This window comes from Schistocerca gregaria, chromosome 6 (genome assembly GCF_023897955.1).
Source record: "Schistocerca gregaria isolate iqSchGreg1 chromosome 6, iqSchGreg1.2, whole genome shotgun sequence".
In the NCBI taxonomy this organism is placed as follows: Eukaryota; Metazoa; Arthropoda; class Insecta; order Orthoptera; family Acrididae; genus Schistocerca; species Schistocerca gregaria.
Genome location: NC_064925.1, coordinates 419,757,628 through 419,776,273, shown reverse-complemented (window position 1 = coordinate 419,776,273; position 18,646 = coordinate 419,757,628). Strand labels below are relative to the sequence as shown.

The window sequence follows — 18,646 nt, the reverse complement described above, 5'->3', positions numbered from 1 at the left end:
ACACCCTAGTCCCTTTCGGACACATGTTGTGTAGTGGAATTTTTGCTATAGATGTCACAAAACGTACTAATTATTACGGTATCCCGAACCTTCCCGGTATCAAAAGCAGTGACTGACACACATTTAGGGATGTTTGCACACATGCAGGAATATGCAATCAGTGAGATATAGTATCATTCAAGTTAACTACTTCTTTTGCTGCTTTCAGTATTATATCCACTCACCTCAGCTACTACTGCACTAAAAGTCTTGTTGTAAATAACAAACTTTCTGTTTGTTAAGAGAACGTTCCTCAATTAACAAACAACTGGCCCTGAACTTCGTTCTTTCCCAATAGATCTAACTGCATACAGTAATCTTGATCTGTTTTGATAAATTCTGCTTCCGGCTATTTTAGATGTCATTGTATTGGCAGTATTTTTAGATGCTAAACATTTTAAAACTAAATTTCAATCAGTTTCCTTGGTTTTCCCTCGTCTTCGTGCAAAGTGGCGCTTCCGTCCCTATTTGCAAAAGTGAGTTTTTCGGTATATTCAAGTAGCAATCTCGTGTAAATGTCAGCAGACACACTCTTCATACATGTATTTCGCTGTCACACATTACAGTGGCACTTGAAAAAACTGTAGCAGCTAGAAATCTTTTTCCTGAAGTATTGACACTCGCACTGACTTCACTTTCAATGTTATTTTCTTCCCTCTGTTTATAACTAGCAGTTTCTTAGTTTATTTTTTACGTGTGTATTCCCGCGAAACTTTGGCTTATGTCTAAACTTCCTTATTCTTCCCAGTCTGTTATAAGTTTTCACAAAAGCATTACATTTGTGTCACCAAGACATAAACAACAAAGGTGAAAAGCTGACAGACGGAAGTCGATAATGCAGACAGGCTGGCAAACATCAAGATAACAATTCTATCTTGCTATTGAAATCAGGATATCTGTGGACCATAAATGTTTGCTGTACTATAGTCAATGTTTAGCAAGACAGAGCAGAAGTTGGATGTGGTACCATTTACCACGCATCAAGGAAACAATAACTAGGAATTTAATCATCAAATCTGCATGAAACAAGCAGCATTTTGTAGCTAAATAGCTGCAACATTAAACAAGACTTGAAAAATCGATTGAGTCTGTTTGCGTAATCTGATTCTATAGCAAGATACCTGCAGGGTACAGTGTCTCGCACAGGTAAAATATAGACTACCACAGACTACCACAACCAGAGGCGTGGCATACGCACAGCACGCAGCGAACACAACGCAACAGATCACAGACACTCCCTCCTGCCCTACATCTTATAACGTAGTGTGACTTCATCGTCTCCTGAGCGGGATAAAATTATCCACAGAGACAACGAGTCATTGTCGTATTCAGTCTACCTTCTTATAACATATACGCTAGCTTCCCTCTCCCGGACTGTAAGCTGGGTCTGTAAACTTCGATTACAGCTGACTTTCTCATAACACTGTGACGGAACACTGGCTTTGTTCACGGTGTTGTAGTGTTTCCCAGTTCCCATTCCTTATGCGTCTGCAACCACAACCCGATGTTTCCATTGTGCACCGAACTGTCAGCATACTGTTTTGGTTCAAATAAAGCGACCAGAAGCACGTGAGCCATTTCAGGAGCGTGTCTGCCTATCGTGTAGAGAGGCTTGCCACGAGTGCAATGTTACTACCTTTATTTCCGACTAAGGGGAATTCTAAGTACCGATGGCTGGACTCTCGTTGAGCCTGCCTGGGGCAAAGAAGAGAAAACACTATAAGCTGGAGTTTGTTGCGGAGCAGCCAGTCAATGTTCTTCAGTGACGGAGGTACGACCGCTGATCGACATAGTGTGGAGTTATACTCAACGAGAGCAGTTTGTCTTCTCGCTGCCATGTATATAGTACAGAACCCCGATGGATGCTTTTCTTCTGTATAAGTGAGTGTGAGGAAGTAAAAATTCCACGTTAGGATGCTGCTCAGTCTGGTTGCAAGAGGTTAGATAGCCACCACGAAACTAATCGCCAGAGTTAAATTATTGTCTGTTTGTCGTTATTCCCTGTACATTCTGTTCTGTGGTAATCTGTGTAGAATGTTTACCTATTTACTGCTGTGTGATGCTACGACCGTGAGACATGTACGTAAAGTGTGGTTTATCAGTGTTAGAATGATGTTTTGCAGTCACTGTCATCGATTAGTTCAGGTAACATTGTTTAGTGTGGCTGACTGACATACGGGCGATATTGTTATATACTGTCATTGCAGCTTATCATGGCGTTATCTTTCGGCTGTGTCTTTTCCATCAGGTTTGCATCACTTATGTGTTGCCTACTAGGACGAGTTCGTGTCTTGTTAAAAAATGGGTCAAATGGCTCTGAGCACTATGGGACTTAACTTCTGAGGTCATCAGTCCCCTAGAACATAGAACTACTTAAACCTAACTAACCTAAAGACATCACACACATCCATGCTCGAGGCAGGATTCGAACCTGCGACCGTAGCGGTCTCGCGGTTCCAGACTGTAGCGCCTAGAACTGCACGGCCATTCCGGCCAGCGTGTCTTGTTAAGCAGTGTGTGTTAGTGTATTTGTCTCTGATATAAGTCAGGGCTTTCTTTTCGAAGTCAAAATTGTTTCTCATTTGTCCGTTCTTGAAAACTGGTATTAAGGCTGTCTTTTATTCGTTACATGTGTTGTAGCTGTATGTCTTTTAAGTAATGTAAAACAGTCTGATGTTCGATGAAAGTTTAATTTAGTAGATATTGACACCGTTTGCTTGCTTATAAATATGTACTGCGCCGGTAGCACTGGGATTGTATGACAGATGATTCAGCATGTAAGAGCTATTGTTGCAAGGTTTCTACCATTTAACTGCGTTAATAATTAGTGCGCTGTTGGCGCTAAGGCTACATAAAAAGTTAAATATATCTGAAAGCCATTGATATGTCAAGACAGAGAGGAATTAAAGACATTAACTGCCAGTGAGAATTGATTTTTATCAATGGGGCAAGTTGAAAATTTTTACCGGAGCGGAATTTGAGCCTACATATCTTGCTTATTAGACAGATGCGCTGACCACTACGCCATCCCGAAACACTGATCTCCACAAACAAGAGTTCGAGCTTGATGTGTGTCTGCACTGAATGGATCATTGGCTGTCATTGCCTTAATTATACAGGGTGTTCGGAAATTCCCGCCACATTTTTTTAAGAAATGGTTCAAATGGCTCTGAGGACTATGGGACTTAACTTCTGAGGTCATCAGTCCCCTAGAACTTAGAACTACTTAAACCTAACTAATCTAAGGACATCACATGCATCCATGCCCGAGGCAGGATTTGAACCCGCGACCGTAGCGGTCGTGCGGTTCCAGACTGTAGCGCTTAGAACTGCTCAGTACACACAGCCGGCCAATCTTCTCAGAGTGGACTGAGTAGACAACATTTTCAATAGGAATGAAGTGTCCGGAAACTTGCTGCTTCCGGGCTACAGCCGTTTGAAAACAGGTTTTCTAGGTAGTTAGTCATATTGGGGGCTGCTGACGTTGGACTGGCGGATGTCTGTTGACGTCAGTTTTACCTCTCTGGCCTGGTTTGAGCCGCATTTACGTGTCAGTGAGAGTTGCAGCATCATAGTTCAATGGTTCAATGGCTCTGAGTACTATGGGACTTAACAGCTGTGGTCATCAGTCCCCTAGAACTTAGAACTACTTAAACCTAACTAACCTAAGGACATCACACACATCCATGCCCGAGGCAGGATTCGAACCTGCGACCGTAGCAGTCGCACGGTTCCGGACTGCGTGCCTAGAACCGTGAGACCACCGTGGCCGGCGCAGCATCATAGTTGTGTACGCATTTGCAGAATACACAGAAATGATCCTCCTCACAGTAATGGAAGAGCTACTCGTCACCTTTATCAAGATGTTCTTTTGTAATTAGGCATGGCGACTAAATGTAAGTTTTTTGAACTTTCTGTAATTTACTGCAACTACGGCTTGACTACTGAAATGAAGTCAGATAAATTTGGAAATAAAGAAAATTTATCAGTATCGTTATCCACAAGGTATGACTCCATCGCATGCCGTTTCCGCCATATCTCATCAACGGATTCGAGAATGAGGTTACCTTATCTGTCAGCAGTGGTGACTGTGGTGCTCCAAGGAGGCAACGAAGGGTAAATGGAAGAGAACTTTTTATCTAGTACACGAGCAGTTTATTTGGTTGTTAATAAGTGGAATTGTAAGACAAGTAATACACTGTGTTACACCTAATAATTACTCGTAAAGTCGTTGCGTTACGAACATGTTTTCAAACGGTTTTAGCTCATTCGCTTCTACAACTACTAGACGTTTGTAACGGAAGTTTGCCAACATCTCGTATATATTTTGGTTAGCCGGCCGGAGTGGCTGAGCGGTTCTAGGCGCTATAGTCTGGAACCGAGCTACCTGCCTCGGGCGTGGATGTATGTGATGTCCTTAGGTTAGCTAGGTTTAAGTTCTAGGGGACTGATGTCCTCCGATGTTAAGTCCCATTGTGCTCAGAGCCATTTGAACCATTTATGTTTTTATTTTTTTTCGGAGTTATGACTCGAGGACTGGTTTTAAAACAAGTCAAGAATTAATTTATTTTTGTGACTTTCAAGCGAAAGATTTGCTTTTCCATTTGCAAACATAACGAAGTAAGGAATGCTTTTAAATTGTATTACGATGATCTGTTATGTATCTGTTCTTACCAGGAAATGTAATATGCTGATTGTCTCAGGATGATGTGAAATTTATGTCAAGTCAGCCCTCCAGCACGTCCCAGTCCCCGCCCACACTCCTACCGTGGCTGCACCATCAAAACAATACAGAGTTAGCAACATGCGTTGAACATGATTTCTGTTTAGTACTTGTTGACCTACAGATAACAAATGCAGAACGTTGCCCCCACGTTGGGTGATCCCAGGAAACGAGTGTTGTAATACTGAACTGACGAGCATCCGCGCTGTCGGACCGTGACCGTCAAAGCAGACGTCACCACCAGCTCATGTTTGGTGTGACGCTGCCATAAAGATCTGCCATAATGGAACGGTGCCCCCCGAGCAGTAAATATCAGTCAACAAGTCCCCTAATTCTTCTGGTCTTCTGCCGAGAATGGGATGGCCAAAAACCATTCGGATCGAAAACACCGGACGGCGCCGTATACAGGCATTGTCCGCGAAAACGCTCTGTGCGGCTCGTGGTGAATCCAGGCTAAGCGCACTGGTGTATGTGTCTGTGGAGGGAGGAAATGTATTTGCGCGTGTGTGCGCTTTTAGGTGAAGAGACGTCGATCCGCACGTGTGTGTATGGGAGGATTTGGGGGAAGGGTGGAGGCTGGAACGCGGGGTGGTGTCTGGTGACAGTCGACAGCAGCGCTGGCGGAAAAAGGCCGTCGCGAGCGGACGCGGCGTTAATGGCTGGCGGCGCTCATTTCATTAGGCGCATTGAAACGGCTGAATGCGCGGCCGCGCGCGCTAAATGCGACGCGCATCTCTTCATCAATGTGCGCGCGGGCGCGACGATGCCGGCGTGGCGGGCAGGCGGCATAATTGCGCCTCGCGGGCCGCTACCCGTGGCACACGCCGTGATGAAGGAGCACAGTAGCGATTGGTGCTGCGCGCCCACCGCCCTCGCACGCCACCCCCGCCCCTCACCCTACCCCTCTCTCCCCACCCCCCTTCGCAAAGCCCTATCCCCAGCCATCACCACTCTCCTCGCCCCCGCCTCTCTCTGGCTCTGACCATAGCCCGTTTCATTACCGTTTAATTAAACAAAAGCAGCACTGTTTCTTGTCAATGAGGCAACCGTTTGTTCCTGTTAAACAAGACTCGGCCAGTAATTCCCGCGGCCCACTGTTTGTTCTGGCCGGACAAGGCGGATAAGTGCTTTTGAAACAACCAATAATTAAACCGGTACAAGATTAATTAGCGCTGATCCGCGCGCGAGCACCTGCCGCTGGGTGGGCGGGTCGTGTGATCAGTGCCGCGCTGCGGATGCGTGCGTGTTTGCTCCGTTGTGACCTCTCCACTGCCTCCTGCGAACACGGCGGCGCAGTGTTCTCACCAAACACGAGCAGAGAGTCCCAGACTCGGCTGGAATTTCTGCTAGAGCGGGAGAGACTCCATGATAGACTAAACATCAGCGGTTATACCTCGCAAATCAGCTTACGGTTTCCAGTTGTAGGTACGACGTGTACCACCACCGTTCAAGGATTCTCCCTGCTCCCAACTCCCGGTCATTTCATCAAAATACCTTCCAAGCTGTAACATATACCACAAGTGTGTAGTCATGGCCGTCGATGTTCATGGTAAAGTGAACTTTAATAAAACAAAAACAGCTGTTATGTGATGATTTACTAACGACCGATTTCGCTGCATTGAAGCAGTATCTTCATGAAACTTCCTGGCAGATTAAAACTATGTGTCGGACCGAGACTCGAAGTCGGGACCTTTGCCTTTCGCAGGCAAGTCCTCTACCAACTGAGTTACCCAAGCACGACTCACACCCCGTCCTCACAGCCTAAATTCCGCCAGTACCTCGTCTCCTACCTTCCAGACTTCACAGAAGCTCTCCTACGAACCTTGCACAACTAGCACTCCTGGAAGAAAGTATATTGCGAGAGACATGGCTTAGCCAGAGTCTGGGGGATGTTTCTAGAATGAAAATTTCATTCTCTAATAGCATCTTCATGTTGTTCAGAATAGTAAAGGAAGCATCTGTGTAACCTATATTAAAAAGTTGATTGAGGTCAGCCAAAAAAGGTAATTCCAGATAAAACTACTTACATTAGTACCACATAGACAAGGACACGAGGCGCCCCCAATGTACGTTTTCACATAATCCAACGTTAATTATGCTGTTAATTAAGCTTTTGGGAATACATGTTTATTCCAGTTCTTACTAGTTTTTATGAAGGTCTTAAATGAAGATTATAGCTTTATAAGTTTGGTAACACTGTTAGTCTTTCATCTACATTCAATTTGCCCATGGATGCAAATTAAGGCCCAACAGCTTAATTAACCTCTTCATCTCAACTTTTAATCTTGCATAATTTTATCCTTCTGAGTATTTTACTATTATCTTTGTGCTAATGAGGTTACCGAATCATCAGTGTAATAAGTAATGGTTACAAAATACTAATTTCAATTCTTTACAGAAAAATTGAGGAACCACTGGAAGCCGACGTCGGGGAAGATCAGTTTGGATTTCAGAGAAGTGTAGGAACATGTGAGGCAATATTGAGCCTATGGCTTATCTTAAATTATATGTTAAGCAAAGCCAGACTTATGTTTAAAGCATTCTTTAATCGCAGGTAAAGAAGGTGGCAGACACTATACTTGGTAGATTACTATGGACATAAGGTCGAAATACAAATGAAGGTATGAGGATATTGGGAAAGTAAGATCCGATCGGGCGCGAAATGTAAACCACAATGAAAATCCGATGAAGCTTTGCACAGATGTGTTGAGCAGTGTCTCTAGTATGCCCGTCAATCAGGACAAATCGCTCTTTTCACTTCTGAGCGCACAGTGAGAACGTAAAGACGACTAGAACAGTAAAGTCTCCCGCCAAGTTTGAGGGCCTGGTGAGAGATTTCGCCTGATGTCATGCAGCCAACATAACATAGCTGCAATGCGTTTCCTTCTTCATTAATATTTTCGGCCGCACTCTGCAGGGGCAGATGCCGTAAGGATGGATCTCGACTCAAACTCAAAGTTTGCACAGCTCAGTTAATAGCGCGCATACCCAAGAAAGGCAAAGGTCCCAGTCCGGAATAGCGTTTTAATCTGCCAAGAAGACTGTTTGTCCTTATTCTTATCATTATCTGGTCTACTCTCTTTGTTAATAAAAGTAATGTGCGCCATCTTTAGAAGTACAGATAAAGACGACTCCTCAATGCAGACGCGTGCGTATTTCTCCTTCTTTTAGAACGCGCTTGTATTTTCTCTTCTGATTGACTAAAACATACTGTAGCTAATCTTCTTCACAATTTCTCGAAGACAGAATGGTAATTTCCTTCTTTATTGTCTCAATTCCTAATTTGACTAAATCGATAATGAGAATGTGTATTTCCCGAAAAGAAATCTGCAAATAATTTGATCTTTACTTATCATATGGACAGAAACAAAAGTTTTGCTTCTACTATCCTCAAGATGGAAACTGTATGTCACACATAATGCCATGCATTTGAGATGGAGCTCAGTTACACAACATGATTGTCACGGCAATCCATCTTAAATTATTGCAAATCTGGAGACTGAACTTCACTTACATGCCTCATTCACCTCCTCACTCTTTCTGACAAAAGAAAATAATTTCTTCAAACAAATGAAGGCAATAATTACCATTTGAGTACTGAAAAGTGACGTAGTTTACTCTGTTCTGAATGCCAGCCAACGATCAGAACATACCACAGACGGCGGGCACCCATCGTGGGAAGACGTTCGACTTTACATCATGGCCGTAGACGACGAATTTCATCGCTTCCTTTTCGTGGATGCTTATCGATAAGCCAGAGGTTCATCCGAACGAATTAACTCATTTACAACTTTAGAACTTTAGCGATGGGTCTATTAGTATGGAAGAACTGTGGTTTCCAAATCGATTATGAGATTTCAGCCACTATTGAGTACTGAGCTGTGTGTGTAAAAGTAAGGTGGAGTAATAACGTGAAAAAAGGCTATAAATATTTTCTTAGTCCAATATTTTTTTAATTTAGTGAGTATTTTTGCTGGAATTATAACCGTAGTTATATTTGATTAGGGTGTACAAAGTGTTTTTAGGCCTGATATTCTTGTTGAATGTGAGCCACTCAGCCATGCAACTGTTTAATGTCTAATTTTTATGAACTAATGATTTTTGGTGGGATTTATTGATTTATTTATTGGTTGTAGAAACTAAACCAGTATCTTGCATGATACAAACTGTAGCTTTGACAATAATGGAAACAATGTGTTTCCACTATTTGCTTGGTTCGTTTGTGTTGGGTTCGTTGCGATACCTTTATCATTCGTCCATGAAGATCAGGCTGCTAAGGCGGTCGTCTTGACTGGCTTGACACAACACCAACACTCCCGCTGGCCCCTCGGTTCGGCGAGCCTTTTGAGTGGGTGTCAGCAGTCGAGAAACCCATCGGGTGACGCCCTTAATTTTGTTCAAATTGTGTATAATGTTGAATTCTAGTGCACGACTAATTTGGACTTTTTCTGGTTCCACTTTATTCGACATTTTCGTCTTGTGAGAATCAGCATTTATAAGGATATTTAAGATAACTCTGATTTATTTTACTTATAGTTGCATATCTTTAATTACATTACATGTCTCGAATACTCAGTATCATCCTGAGTTGGAAAACAAAATAATACTAAATATGTACAGTCCAGTATTTTAAAATATGTAAAAACGAGAAGAACTTACCTACGTAGCTGCAACAGCAACCTTTTATTTCTACTGAGAACCACTACCAGAGTACTATGTTTTGCATCTGCGTCCAATAGGTATAGTATGTTGAGGGTAGAGGGGAGGCAAAGTGGTAATATAGTGAGGCAGTGCTGGAGTTTTACAATGTGTGGTTATATAAAAATTCTCGTTAAATACTAGTAGTGTGGAACAATGGATTCGTAAAACGTAAAAGGCATAACGTAGTAAAATTATAAAATGTAGTGAGAGAGGATTGAGAGCGGGTAAAAAAGGCATGGGAAAGGGGGAGGGGGTAGGATATTGGCAGGGTTGCTATGCATTTAAGGAGGAAAGATCTGATACTAAAATTGCAAAAAGTCAGTTATCTAAATGATCTTCTATTAAAGTACCAGAATTGACGTCCGAAAACTACAAAAGCAGATAAAAAAGTAAGAAAAAGGGGGATGTTTAGATAGTAAATGACGTCAAGATGTTAAGATTACAGTAGTGGAGGGCCTGGAACTGCATGAAATCTCATAAAATATTGTGAAGTTAAAAAAAAGCATGAGAATGTAAAGCAGTAAAAAGTTATAACAATAAATAATAAAAGTGAAAGTACATCCAGCAACTAAAGTTACAGAGAACATTGTGTGAAAATTATGGCTAATTGCATTTGCGTCTGCTTAGTGACTTGAATGTACCATAACTAAGGTTTAGATGTCACTACGCCCTTGCAACATTATGCCGTCCCTCACTGTAACACCTTGTCCGCCAAACGATCATGTGCGACAATGTTCTTGGGTGTATTACGTGTTCCGACAGCCCATCAAGACATGATGGTACGTAATGCACCGAGGGACTTGTTGAGCACGGTCGTTTGGTGGTTCAGGTTTTATGGTATAGGGCGTGGGGTGGGGGGTGGGGGATGTCATATGGCTGCATGGGCGACCGACCACCAGATCTTCGGACACTATGCTTTCACCAGTCAACGTTATTTTGACACTATAGTCTTTCCCCACGTCCGTCTCTTTGGCGGTAGGTTCCGCCCTAACTTCATGTGTGTGTAGGACAATGCGCGATCGCATCAAAATGAGTAGGTGTCCACAGTTGAGGTGACATGCCAGTTCCCTCCGACTTATTTCAACCACGCTGGTTGGAGAATGCAACGCTCTACATAAGAACTGCTTACCAACCTTATGGCGAAAAAGGGAACACGTTGCAGAGCAGTCATTGCCCTTCGTCGCGTTCAGATACTCTGTTAAGAATCCTAGCTTTCGCAATGTTCGTGGGTCAATCATGAATGGCGATGACTTGAGTGTAATTACTGCCTCTAGCAAGTATTCCATGCATCGGGGAGACTAACTGCAGGATGTCCACATGCACCAACGAGCATCCACCAGTTGCCAACCTAGCAGGAGGAGGAATGCAATGCCCTCCCAGTAGACTCCCTTACTAGCATCTTGGCTACCATGGGACCATGTCGAAAAGCGTGCAGTGTCGTCCGTGGTGATCACTCAGTTCTTAACGACCAAGACCCGTTTTTTGTAATATCCAGGGGACCGCTATGAATCGCCATGTATCTGTCCTTTCTGCTCGTTTCGTACCTTATTTCTACAGTCTTATTTTTACTATATTGTAGCATTTCTTTCTATGGATGGTTCAGGTTTCGTCGAGTAATGTTACTTGGAGTTACATGTCATACTGAAGTTGTTTTGGTTCTACACATCATTTTATCTGAATCTACCTCGTACACTACTGGCCATTAAAATTGCTACACCACGAAGATGACGTGCTGCAGATGCGAAATTTAACCGACAGGAAGAAGATGCTGTGATATGCAAATGATTAGATTTTCAGACCATTTATACAAGGTTGGCACCGGTGGTGACACCTACAACGTGCTGACATGAGGAAAGTTTCCAACCGATTTCTCATACTCAAACAGCAGTTGACCTGGGTTGGCTGGTGAAACGTTATTGTGATGCCTCGTGTAAGGAAGAGAAATGCGTACCATCACGTTTCCGACTTTGATAAAGGTCGGATTGTAGCCTATCGCCATTGCGGTTTATCGTACCGCGACATTGCTGCTCGCGTTGGTCGAGATCCAATGCCTGGTAGCAGAATATGGAATCGGTGAGTTCACGAGGGTAGTACGGAAGAACGTGCTGGATCCAAACGGCCTCGTATCACTAGCAGTTGAGATGACAGGCATCTTATCCGTATGACTGTAACGGATGGTGCAGCCACGTCTCGATCCCTCAGTCAACAGAAGGGGACGACAACCATCTGCACGAACAGTCAGGTGACGTTTGCAGCAGCAGGACTTCCAGCTCGGAGACCATGGCTGCGGTTAGGCTTGATACTGCATAAGATTTAAGAGCGCCTTTGATGGTGTACTCAACGACGAACCTGGGAGTACGAATGACAAAACGTCATTTTTTCGGATGAATGCAGGTTCTGTTTACAGCATCACGATGGTCGTATCCGTGTTTGGCGACATCCCGGTGAACGCACATTGGAAGCGTGTACTCGTCATCGCCAACCTGCTGTATGACCCAGCATGATGGTATGTGGTGCCATGGGTTACACGTCTCGGGCACCTCTTCACGCCACTTTGAACAGTGGAAGCTACATTTCAGATGTGTTACGACCCGTACTCTACCCTTCATTCGATCCCTACGAAACCCTACATCTCAGCAGGATAATGCACTATCGCATGTTACAGATCTGGTACAGACCTTTCTGGATACAGAAAATGTTCGACTACTGCCTTGACCAGCACATTCTCCAGATCTCTCACCAACTGAAAACGTCTGGTCAATGGTGGCAGAGCAACTGGCTCGTCACAATACGCCGGGCACTACTCTTGATGATCTGTGGTATCGTGTTGAAGCTGCATGGGCAGATGTACCTGTATACGCCATTCAAGCTCTGTTTGACTCAATGCCCAGGCGTATCAAGGCTGTTATTACGGCCAGAGGTGGTTGTTCTGGGTACTGATTGCTCAAGATCTATGCACCCAGATTCCGTGAAAATGAAATGACGTGTCAGTTCTAGTAGAATTTATTTGTCCAATCAATACCCGTTTATCATCTGCATTTCTTCTCGGTGTAGCAGTTTTCATGGCGAGTAGTGTATATCTGTGCAGCGCAAAGCGTGACAACAGCGTAACTGCCTAACTGTACTACATTCTGTAGAGAGAGCTCTCTCGCTGACGACTGTTGGTGTCTGTGTGTCGGCAGATAAACGAGACGTTCCTGGAGCGGCACGAGGTGCGGACTTCCGCCGCGGCGGCGCCCGGCTCTGCACCAGGCAGCGGTGGGGGTGGCCTGCAGCCCGCGTCCATGGCGGGTGGCGCCCCCCAGCAGATGCAGCAGCCGCACCCGCCACAGCAACAGACGCGCTACGTGACGGTGATCGGCCTGGAGATGGACGTGGGCAGCGACGCGTTCCGCGGCGGCAAGCTGCGGCTGGCGTGCCGCGGCGCGCTGTTCGGCCTCTACCGCCAGCAGGCGCTGCGCGTCATCGACGAGGAGCGACCGCGGCTCGCCTCCGTCCTGGGCACGCGCGAGTCCTCCGCCACGGGTGGGCACCGCCAGCCGGCCGGCTGTACTCTCCCTGTACTGCAGCGCGCACGGTGAAAGGAGAGTCCTGGCAGAGCAGGCCTGACGTGGATGCTTCGCGCGTCTCCCACGAATTTTTATACGGTTCTCTGTCAACACATCTGTCGCACAGAACCTAGGTTGATTCCGTGATGATGTCACAAACTTTGAGGGGTGATGGAGGAGGGTAAATGTATCAGTTTGAGGTAAGGGACCCCAGTCGGGAAACATATAAGTCGAAAGGCAAAAGCGCCTTCGGCTCACCCAGCACTCAAACTAAGGCTCCCAACATCCGATGGCCGAGCGGTTCTAGGCGCTTTCGACCGGAACCACGCGGCTGCTGCGGTCGCAGGTTCGAATCCTGCCTCGAGCATGGGTATGTGTAATCTCCTTAGGTTAGTTAGGTCTGGGGACTGATGATCTCAGATGTTAAGTCCCATAGGGCTTAGATCCATTTCAACCATTTGAACCAATATCCGACCCCTGTTAATGAAGTACAGAAGTGCCGCTGAATACCCCAGTAAGCTCAAATAATTTCCTCTGTTGATGCACTAATGACGGTGCACGTAAATTGATGTCAGATAGACTAAACACCTTAATGTTATGAAAAGTGAAGGTGAGAAGGAAAAGGGAAGGATAGGAGAAGGAAAGGAAGTAACTGATAACATGAAGTGCATCGGGGCTTAATGTGCAATCACAACAGGCAGTTGTGCCGTGCTGGGACCCGTACCCGTGATCTCTGGCTTGCTAGGCAGTGCACCACCCGGACACAGACTTGAAGGTGCGGACTATCTCCACCAGCAGCCAATTCCACCCCGTCCTAGTGCCACACTTATCCACAGTCCCTACCTATATCCCCAGAGTTCACTACTTTTAGATTACCACTGGAGGTCTAACGTTAATTTGTATCCGCTATGATGGTCGGGGATGTATCAATTACGAGGTACCAGGTTCGATTCCCGGCGGGGTCAGAGATTTTCTCTGCCTGCTGATGACTGGGTGTTGTGTGATGTCCTTAGGTTAGTTAGGTTTAAGTAGTTCTAAGTTCTAGGGGACTGATGACCATAGCTGTTAAGTCCCATAGTGCTCAGAGCCATTTAAACCAATTACGAGGGTGAGTCAAATGGAAACCTTAAATATTATTTATTGTACAGAAGTGGTAGAAAGCTGTATTAATTTTCAACATAATATCCCCCACACTCAATGCACGTCCTCCAGCGTTTACAAAGTGCATAAATTCCTTTAGAAAAAAATTATTTTGGTAGTCCGCGCAACCACTTCATGCACAGTGTGGTGTGCTGACCCATGACTATACTGTAAACATGGTGCAATGTCATTCAGTGTCACTCGGCGATTTTCCTTCGCTAAGGCTTCGGCTGGTGCAATGTTCTGTGGAGTCACAACTCGTTGTGCCTGACGTGGACGAGGAGCATCTTCCACTGAAGTCACACCATTCGCGAACTTCCTACTCCATTCGTACACTTCCTGCTGTGACAATCATGCATCACCGTACTGAACCTTCATTCGTCGATGCATTTCAATATGTTTTACACCTTCATTAAGCAAAAACCGAATAACAGAACGCTGTTCTTCTCTGGTGCAAGTCGCAAGTGGGGCGGTCATCTTTATACTTACACTGCTACGGTATGTGTGCATATGCACTATGCAACCACCTACAGGCCATTCTGAGCGCTGTTTGTAGCACGCATACCAACTTACAGGATAACGGCACGAAATTTCGGTTAAGGTTTTCATTTGACTCACCCTCATACAGGAATTCGTGGTGTCTGTCCTTGCGGTCATGTCCAAAAGAACTGAAGGTTGAGGGAACAGAAAGGGAAGGAACTGATGATATTGGCAGTTGCGTCAAGACTCAATACGGAATGAGCGTCGATGAGTGACAATGTGTGGAGAGCAGGAATTCTGACGCGGGATATCATGCTAACTAGGAAGTTGCGTTAACCACAGTGCCACCTGGACATAGTGATAATACCAGATGCGCGTATTATCTCGGCAAGCTACTCTTCCTTCTCACAATCCCATCTAGTGCCACCACTTTCCCTCAGTCTTCATCCGTAAGATCAATACTCGCTAATTTTAGATTCCCGTTGCAGGTTGAACGTAAATGTGTAGCCCCACTGGTGGTTGTCGGAAAGAACAGACACCACGCATTAATGTAACTGATATGCGTCGATGAGCTGTGCATGCACAGCCATTAGTGTAGACAAACATTTTGGTTCGTTATCCAGCAGGAATCTAATATTAGGTTGCATGGAGGACACGGAAAGGAAATGCGATAATCGGCAGCGATAGGTGGAAGTGGGACTCAGTCGAGGAGCATGCCGAGATAGTACGCACATTTGCGATGAACAGTGCGTCCTGGCGACGCACCCCCCAGCGACCAGGAGATCCCTGATTTAAGTACTGGTCGCACACACAGTTTCAATCGTCGCCACAGATTCTACATAAGACGCAGTTCCTTCCCATTCCTTTCCTTCCTTTCCTTTCCTTTCCTTTCCTTTCCTTTCCTTTCCTTTCCTTTCCTTTCCTTTCCTTTCCTTTCCTTTCCTTTCCTTTCCTTTCCTTTCCTAACCTTTTCCTTTCCTTTCCTTTCCTTTCCTTTCCTTTCACCCCTTTTCACCTGCACCTTGGATAATATGTATCACAGCCATAGATTCAGAGTCTGCCTGTTGTTTTGGACGTGTTCTCAAGAACAGAAACCAAGCATACATATAAAGGTCGTAAGTCTATAGTAGGGTAATAATGAATTCTATTTACCCACACAAGTTTCACAAACTGCTACGAGTCGTTCAGAATGGTGTCCCCCAGCGTCAATAGACGCATAGCATCGTTAAAGAATGTTCTGTCATACCCGTTATAATAAAACTATTATCGCTTGAACAGTGTCGCAAGTAGCGAGATTCATGCCAGGAGATCCTGTTCAGTCTCTGCTGGCGTCTCGTGAACAAGACTTTCCACATGGTTCCACTTCCGCAAGAACTCAACGGGGTTATTTCAGGTAAATGTGCTGGCCGTGAACAAGGACCTGATCTTCGTACACATATTTCATGGAATTTCTGATGCAGGTCTTTACGAAACTTCATTCCATTGTGAGATAGGAATCCAACTTCATATGACCACATCCGTCGATGAATACAAGTGAGATGTGTTCGAGGAACGTGGGTAGTATATATCTAATAAATCGATACGTATATTCCACTATCAGAGATATTAAAACTATTTTCGCTTATAGCTTTCGACTCTTTCATTTACGGACGAGGGTACCTTACCTCAAATTGATACATGTACACTTGTACACCATCCCTGAAGGTAACATCATCACGGAATAAACCTGTATAGATTGTAGCGTTCAGTCACGACGCTTTGGTACACCAATTGCTAGGCTGTTGAAAGTAGGCGACAGACCTGATATCTTTAGGGCTCTTCTTTCACAGCATATGTGTATACATGCGCACTATATATGTGTATACACTGCATATGTGTGTACAGGACATCGCATCCACATGTCGAAGACGTATGACTGGTCTTTTTTTATTCAAGAAAATAGACTAAATGTCTGTACATTAATCTTAAGTACACTATAATAATTTCAAAAAATGGTTAAATGTTTTGTGAAACCAGGTTAGACAAATATTCGACGCGCCTTTGAATGATGCTCGAAATCACTTATATCATATGAGGTGCTGATTGATAATTTAAAGTTCAATGTTCAGCTTAGAATTTTATAGAGTAGAAGAAGATATTTGTCTGATGCATTGTGTAGACCGTGCAGACTGTTGTTGTGTGGCCTTGAGATACTGTTGCTGTACAGAGTAAAGCGTTTAAACATTTTACCGGCAAAGCTACCGTTGCTATGCAAATCATTAACTGTGACATCTCAGATCCTCATACTTAGATGACATAAGGCCAAGACTGACTAAAATTCGATACCGTTTCCAACCGCTGTGGGCTCGAAGGTTGCCATTTTATTCCATTTTCCGATTAATCTTCTTCTACTCATAAGAACAATGTTGTCAACAGGAATGACAAACGACGTACTACCTCTCCCACCACACGCATCCCTTTTTCTTGTATTTATAAGGTTCACTGGTGAAAAGTTTTCAGACTCGGGTACTGTTGAGCTTTTTTCACATCTATTGCTGCAGGTCAAAGAAATACGTCATAGCCCCACAAATATGTACCTGTACCCTCGAAAATTTCACATCGAACATAGAAGCAAAAATGTGGATGACATTGCTGTAAAAAATCAAGTATATAAATATACAAAATTGTAAACAAAGAACCGTACGAGCTGCGAGGCTCGTACGTTAGCGATGCAGAAAAAGAATTGAGTAGAATCCGCATTCGATTAGAACTGTTCTGATTTACCGTTCAGGTTTTTTTTATATTTTCACTTTATTATCAGGAAAGGTTATTGAGGAACAGCAGTGATGATGAGATCACTTGTAAGAGAGAGACATTAGTTTTTTGGCGAAGCGGGTTCTCTTTTCCGATATTTCAGGAATTCTGTATTGAAAAATATTTAAACTGAGAAACTACCACAAGACTTTCACACATTCTGCCACAGATGAATAGAAATATATCAAGACCACAGCAGCAGACAGCGCGGTCTACGTAACCCATCAGTCAGACATATTCCATTTTTAAAACATTTCTTGTAACCATCTCAGTTACACTTAGTTGTAACCGTTATATTAAAAAATTTATACAGTTGCGGCATCATTCGTGGCAATGTTTCTTCCATTATTAAAATATATTCTACGACTCTTCACAGTTTTATGATTCTAAGTCAAATATTATAGTTTAAATTTTCAGTAGTACCTCATTAGTTATACATGATGTCAAGTATCACTCAAAAGCGCCTTAAAAGTTTCTCTAATCTGTTTTATTCGTAACATTCAGATAAATCATTCCACAAAACATTTCGTACTTTTTTTACTTGTTTTACATGTTTTATCAGAAAGCATAAAGTATACTACATTTAAATATCTATCGATATTTTATTGTTACTAAGCATAAATTAATCAAGAGAAAGCCGGGTCGTTCTAGCTGTGATTTGCCGTTTATTTTATTGTTTCAACAGCGTAGGGAACAGAATTCTGAAAAATCTTTCAGTTCTTGACATGGTTGACCTGCGTGCTCACTTTCAAAGTCCTGTTCTACAAACGTCCTTGATAACAAGGAAGCAATTTTAGAAAACAAATGTTACACTAATGTTAAACTAATACAAATGTTTTGTACACACTATGCCTTGTTGAGCTAGCAACAACTATTCGTGAAACATTTCTGAAACCACTAAGTTTTTCTTGATTGCCCTTGTTACTTTTAGGCACTTAAATTTTTTCTTTTCCAAAACTAGGCTTTGCACTTGTCAATTTCTTACCTCATTTGTCTAGTTTCCATTCTTAACTTGGCTATGAAAATTCAGAAAATCTTTTCCCTTAACCCACTAACCACTTGTTTATTTACCCTGATTACTTCCAGTCATTTGAAATGTCCTTCGCAAATCTAAAACTCACCCTGCTCAATGTAATACCCCGTTTGACCATTTCCCACTCTCTGTTCGGCTATGAAAATTCGGGCGAGAATCCGTCGTGTACTTTCTAGCGAGTCTTGCTTT

At 43.7% G+C, this 18,646-nt stretch overlaps 1 protein-coding gene across 1 annotated transcript in view; it reads left to right on the top strand.

The window, feature by feature from the left end:
- The window catches only part of LOC126278899 (uncharacterized), a 707,333-nt gene that overhangs the window by 592,918 nt on the left and 95,769 nt on the right, over positions 1-18,646 (top strand). Inside the window, exon 5 of the mRNA XM_049979174.1 lies at positions 12,646-12,988. Coding sequence (XP_049835131.1) covers positions 12,646-12,988 — 343 coding nt within the window. The remainder of the gene's footprint in view (positions 1-12,645; positions 12,989-18,646) is intronic.